Below are 6408 nucleotides of genomic sequence, written 5' to 3' on the forward strand. Positions count from 1 at the left end.
TAAAATGAGCGTGCCACGTGACGGCCACATGGCAATTATTTAGTGGGTTGAAAGGCACGTCAGCAGCGTTATTCCGTTGCCACGAAGTATTCGGCGGACGGTCTTTCTTTCTAATTCTCTCTCTCTGCGCACACGAAATTGGAAAGAATCTGAATCTTCTTTCTTTTTCTTTTTCTTTTTCTTTTTCATACACATACACACACTTTATTATTGATTCTATACATACATACATACATATATATATATATTAAAAAAAGGCGAACAACAACAACAACAGATCTACTACTATTTCTTACTTTTTTTCTTTTGCCTTTGCGTGATTTCACTCTTATCTAGGGTTTATCACTTCCAATCCAGATCTCTCTCGCTCTGTAAGTATTCCATTGATTGCTTCTATTTGCAGTTGTCTGCTTCAATTTATTAATAACGATCACTCTGTTTATTCATTGATTATCATTCTACTTCTCTACTAGTTGGTACCACTTATTATTCTTATTCTTCAACTAATTGCCAAAACAGAGCTAGTACCTGTCTCTGTTTCTTAGGCTTTATGATTCTCGACACACAACTACTGCTGCTCTTAGGGTTTCGTTAATTATTATTATTATTATTATTATTATTCAGATTGGCTATCACCCTGTCTCATGCTCACACTGTGTATTTCATTCTGTAGGTGATATATTTCTCTACTTAAGTTCTCAGAAAAATAGCACAAGTATAAGCTTATCTACTTCCAGATTAAGTTTTGAAGACTAACTTACTAATCTTACAAGGAACTAGTGGCATTAAACGGAAGCATCGCTTTTATTAAATGCATGTGACTTAGAACTTGTACTATGCATAATACTAGAATCTAGAGGATGGATGACTACAGCCCTCCTGAGATTTTGCCTACAGCATGGATCAACAAGAATCCATCTGAATTGGCGGAATCACGTCTCTTCATCTTCTCTTGCTTTCTTGCTGGCGCTATTGGTATATTTACTATTCTCTATACTGCTTTACAATGGAGAAGAAACACCAGCCTAAGTTTAATGAAAGCTACTGCGAGAAAAAAGAAGGATCCAAAATCAAAAAACAAGGTTCCGTTAGCTGCTCATACATGGTATCTGGAATCTGGATCACGTGGTAAAAATTTGAATTGTTGTGTGTGTTTGAAATCCGTTTCGTCTTCCCAGGCTCTTGGACCTGTGGTGGCTTCAGATAGTTTTATCCACCGTTGTAGAATATGTGGGGCTGCAGCTCATCTTAGTTGTTCGAAAAAGGCTCACAGAGATTGTAAATGTGTCGCTATGGTTGGCGCTACACATGTCCTGCACTTATGGGCTATACGGTGGACCGAGGTGGTTGACCAACCTGATGAAATCTCGTTTTGCAGCCATTGTGAAGAGCCGTGTAGTGCTTCTTTTATTGGTGGTTCACCTATATGGTGTTGTTTATGGTGTCAACGGTTGGTTCATGTTGACTGTCACAGCGGTCTTTATAGTGACACGGGTGATGTTTGTGACTTGGGTCCGTTTAGAAGGCTGATTGTGTCACCTCTTAATGTTAAGGAGTTGAGTTCATCAGGTGGAATCTTGAGTTCCATTACACATGGAGCCAATGAGATTGCATCTACTGTGCGCGCGAGCATTAGAAGTCAAAGTAAGAAAACTAAGCAAGGAAATGAAGTCTCTGTTGAAAGCATTAATGGTGGTGTAGGGGATCCTTCTACAGAAAGCACAGCAGACAGTGGTATTGCAAATGGTGCTTCACACACAACACAGGAAAACCAAAATGGTAGCGCGCACGCGAACACAAACGGCACAAGTTCACTTCAAAATGGTGATGTGGTCAAGAAGTTTGGTAGAAAGTTGAGTTTTAATAGAACTTTATCAAACAGTCAGACAGATGAGTCCTACATGGCAAGAATGAAGCAGAAATATGAGTTGACTGATTTGGGTCCAGATGCAAGACCTCTTTTAGTCTTTATTAACAAGAAGAGTGGTGCTCAACGAGGAGATTCACTCAGGCTTCGGATGAATATACTCTTGAACCCTGTTCAGGTCAGTTCATCGTTAGTCAAGTACAGGTAGGTCTGTAAACCAACTGAATGTTCAGTGAAGAGCTAGTCAACCGTCCGGCGGGAAGTTTGTTTATTAATCAACGACCAAACATGAACAAAAAAATTGTTCATTTAGTTAAACGAACGGATATAAACATATGTTTTGTTCATTTATTAATGTTCATTTACGTTTGTTTATTTAAATTCATTTGTTTACATTCATTCACGTTCGTAAGTTTACATCTGTTTAAATTCATCCATTTATATTCGTAATATCTATTTAAATTTATTAGGCGCATTACAATTTACTTTAGTTTTAATAACTTTTTAGGCCCAACACATTCTTGTTCACATGTACTTTAGTTCGTTTTAGCTCAGCTGTGTTTGGTCGTTTACATACATGAACCGTTTGTTTATTTTGTCTTCAGAGGAACATAAACAAACACAAACATGCTCTGTTCGTGTTCGTTCTGGGTGGGCCGGGTTTTGTGTCTATTTCTGAAAAAAAACTCATGCTATAACTGTTTTCTAGGTTTTTGAGTTGAGCTCCGCAGAGGGCCCGGAAGTCGGTCTTTATCTATTTAAGAAAGTACCCAATTTTAGAGTTCTTGTATGTGGTGGGGACGGGACGGTTGGATGGGTCTTGGATGCCATTGAAAAGCAAAATTTTGTTTCTCCGCCACCTGTTGCTGTTCTGCCAGCTGGCACTGGAAACGACCTGGCAAGAGTTCTAGGTTGGGGAGGTGGTTTGGGATCAGTTGAGAGACAAGGAGGCCTTTGCACAATGCTGCAAGACATAGAGCATGCTGCTGTAACCATTCTTGACCGTTGGAAAGTTTCTATAACAAACCAAAAGGGGAAACAGCTTCGTGCCCCTAAATTTATGAATAATTATCTTGGTATGTGGAATATGATTTCTTTAAATATTAAATAATTAACAAATTCTTTTTTTTCTTAATCTGCCTTGAAACATGTTACTGCAGGGGTAGGATGTGATGCAAAGGTTGCTCTAGAAATTCACAATTTGAGGGAGGAAAATCCAGAGAAATTTTACAACCAGGTGTGCTACTGCTTGAAATATATCAACTGTTTTCTTTGTTATTTCATTTTCATACACATTCAAGTAGGCCTATAAATGAACTGAACGTTCAGTGAACCGTTCGGCATGAAGTTTGTTTATGTTCATATATTCAATAAACAAACTAACATGAATAAATTGTTTTGTTCATTTAGTTAAACAAAGGAACAGGAACACATGTCTCGTTCGTTCATTTACGTTTGTTCGTTTATGTTCATTTATATTCTTTTGTTTACGTATACATTAATATTTGTTAGGCACGTTGCAAATAGCTTTATAAAAATTAAAATACCATCAATTACAATTTAGGTTATATTTATTAACCTTTTTAGGTCTCACATATTGATGTTCTTCATCCATGTTAAGTTATGTTCGTTTAGCCTGCGAACCGTAAACGAACACGAACACACTCATCGTTATTGAACAAACATGGACAATAAACCATTTTCGCTTAATTCTTCATGTTAGATCATTTGTTCAGATAAAGTTAAACGAACGAACACAAACATGCACCATTCATGTTCTTGGTTCATTTAAAGGCCTTGATGCAAGTGAATCACTTTGGCGTTGTATATTGTATTCACTTGTAATGTAACTAGATGTGGCTAAAATGACCATTAACCAATGATGTGGATTAATTAAGTTACGGTCACATATTGATCCCTGTGATCAAATCATCTTCACTTATAGCTGAAAGTAACTTGTTTATGATTGCAGTTTATGAACAAAGTTTTGTATGCTAGAGAAGGTGCCAGGACTATTATGGATAGAACATTTGCAGATTACCCTTGGCAAGTTAAAGTGGAGGTAGATGGCGTTGATGTTGAGGTCCCTGAGGTTAGTTCAAAATGTTTTATTATTTTTTCCAAGATATTGTTGGTTATGCATTACTTGTGCCGAAATTGATCATTTTTATGCTTTAACTTTTAAGGATGCCGAAGGTGTTCTTGTTGCCAATATTGGAAGCTATATGGGTGGTGTTGACTTGTGGCATAATGAAGATGATAATTTTGATCCTCAGTCTATGCATGATAGGAGACTTGAAGTTGTTAGCATATCAGGGACCTGGCATCTTGGGAAGCTGCAGGTAACATCACTTTGCTTTCTTAAATTATGGTAATTATCTAAGAGAATTTGTTTTCGCGTGTGTTGTCTAAAAAAAGTCAACATGGTCAACAGTTACCAACAGATCACTTAACCTTAGATCTTTTTTTTTTAAGTTGGTTACCTTTTTATGCAATTTTTCGTATGGAAATTATAATCTTTTTGTTTCTAGTTTTCGTTCAGTTTAACCATACATAATGAAAATCAAGATTTTTCTAATTTCCAGTTTAAGGAGTATGTTAAATAATTTCCAGGTAGGACTTTCGAGAGCCCGGAGGCTTGCGCAAGGGAAGACCATTAAAATTCAGCTTCTTGCTCAATTGCCAGTTCAAGTAGACGGTGAACCATGGATGCAGTCAGCATGCACATTAACAATTTCACATCATGGCCAGGTTATCTCTCTCTCTCTCTCTCTCTCTCTATATATATATATATAGGATCAAATACAAATGAAATTAACGTGCTAAACGTGAGAATCAAGTAGAGTAATTATATATACAAGTAGAGTAATTATGTAATTACATCATAGAGTAATAGAGTAATTACTCTATGATGTAATTACATAATTACTCTACTTGATTCTCACGTCTCTATTACTCTATGATGTAATTACATAATTACTCTACTTGTATATATAATTACTCTACTTGATTCTCACGTTTAGCATGTTAATTTCATTTGTACGTCAACTTTCCCCTATGTGTGTGTGCGTGCGCGTGTGTGCATGCTAAATATTAAACTAGTTTAAACTCTACCTCATAGTTTAGTTTTACTGCTATATTATTTGCTTTGGAGCCGGGGGGGTCTTACTGGAAGCGGCCTCTCTATCCTCAGGGATAGAGGCAAGGCTGCCTACATCCCACCCTCCCCAGACCCTACTGACCCTACTGATAGCTTTGCCTATTTGCGGGATTTACTGGGTATGATTGTTGTAAATCTTCATTACCAACTATTTAATATTTCTTATATTCAACCCGTATAATACTCTATTTTCCAACCTAATATATGCATATATAAATATGTCTATACTAAAAAGGCTTCAAGTCACAACATGTGAAAAGCGTCCAAATTTTTAGCATTTTTTCCCAAAAATTAAAAGTTCCGGTCAGAGAATTTACAGAACATAAAGCACCATTATATTAGATAAGCGCATTGTTATCTGGGTGGTCACAAAGTCCTGATGCAATGTTGTAAGCACACAGTTCAACACGCTATAAAAAGAACGATGCTTTTTTTTTTAATTTATTTAGCAATATGCTTAAATCAAAGATAAAAAAACACTTGTTGTTATGGTATAGTTTTTCGTTCTCTTTCTTATGTAAGTCATATATAAAAGTTATTTGTGTTTTGAAAATATAATGTTGATATAATTTGTTGTTAGGCTTTCATGCTGAAAAGATCCACAGAGGAGCCTCTTGGACATGCAGCAGCTATAGTAGCTGATGTGCTGGCACATGCGGAAACAAATCATGTGATAAATGCTACACAGAAACGAGCTCTTCTTCAGGAAATGGCACTCAAACTATCCTAGAACACGCACTACGTATATTTATATTTCATAGTTTTCATCTATTTTCATGTGTTTCTTTAACGTGTGTATACAAAAATGTAATAAATATAAAATGAAAGTTTTTGATCCGTTTAACCCGTTAAGGATATATCACAACCCAAATCGATTCATTAAGATGTAAATGCAGATTCCTTGCAAACGTGACGATGAAACAACATTTATGTTCATTTAAATAACCATGGAAATTCAGTTGACTTTCCATGGTCAATATTCTCTAATTTTGTTCATATATTTTGCGTCATATTGTTAAATTACAATCGATGCATTTAGATGGAAGCTTTAGGATGCGGGAAGTTGGCAAGACAAATGATTTGAATCAAGATTCTTTGTCCTTTTTTTTTTGAAAGTTGAACTTCATTGAACCAGCACAAAAAACAACAAAAAGGGAAACAAACTACAGGCCTCTCCACAGAGAAACGGAGAAGCACCGTAGCGCCCTAAAAAACCAAAATTACAATAGCGCATTCCTGCACCAATTATCCCAAACCAAATCCCCTGTCTTTGATCTATTTTTTAACCAAAGAAAACCTAAAGTTTTAATCTCCCATTATGTCCTCAATCTTAACCTCAATGTCTTCAAAAAGTTTAAGATTTCTAGATTTCCAAATCCTC

The 6408-nt window shown here is 36.2% G+C and overlaps 1 protein-coding gene across 1 annotated transcript; it reads left to right on the plus strand.

Moving 5' to 3' along the window:
- The first annotated feature begins 740 nt into the window (after nucleotides 1–740).
- On the plus strand, nucleotides 741–5987 carry LOC143529915 (diacylglycerol kinase 1-like). The gene is made up of 7 exons (XM_077025599.1): nucleotides 741–2045; nucleotides 2577–2943; nucleotides 3028–3104; nucleotides 3840–3959; nucleotides 4054–4209; nucleotides 4481–4618; nucleotides 5608–5987. The coding sequence occupies exons 1-7, from the start codon at nucleotides 861–863 to the stop codon at nucleotides 5755–5757; spliced, it is 2193 nt and encodes a 730-aa protein (XP_076881714.1). The 5' UTR covers nucleotides 741–860; the 3' UTR covers nucleotides 5758–5987.
- The last annotated feature ends 421 nt before the right edge of the window (nucleotides 5988–6408 follow it).

Source organism: Bidens hawaiensis, unplaced genomic scaffold (genome assembly GCF_021521415.1).
Source record: "Bidens hawaiensis isolate Kalapana, Puna unplaced genomic scaffold, B.hawaiensis_p1.1 tig00008762_1, whole genome shotgun sequence".
Taxonomy (NCBI): domain Eukaryota; kingdom Viridiplantae; phylum Streptophyta; class Magnoliopsida; order Asterales; family Asteraceae; genus Bidens; species Bidens hawaiensis.

Bases quoted from the DNA above. Each gene is read 5' to 3' on its own strand.
- LOC143529915 (XM_077025599.1), top strand. From the start codon at position 861: ATGGATGACTACAGCCCTCCTGAGATTTTGCCTACAGCATGGATCAAC. The intron at 3,105-3,839 runs GTGTGCTACTGC...TTATGATTGCAG, and splicing joins CAGAGAAATTTTACAACCAG to TTTATGAACAAAGTTTTGTA. The intron at 4,210-4,480 runs GTAACATCACTT...AATAATTTCCAG, and splicing joins GGCATCTTGGGAAGCTGCAG to GTAGGACTTTCGAGAGCCCG.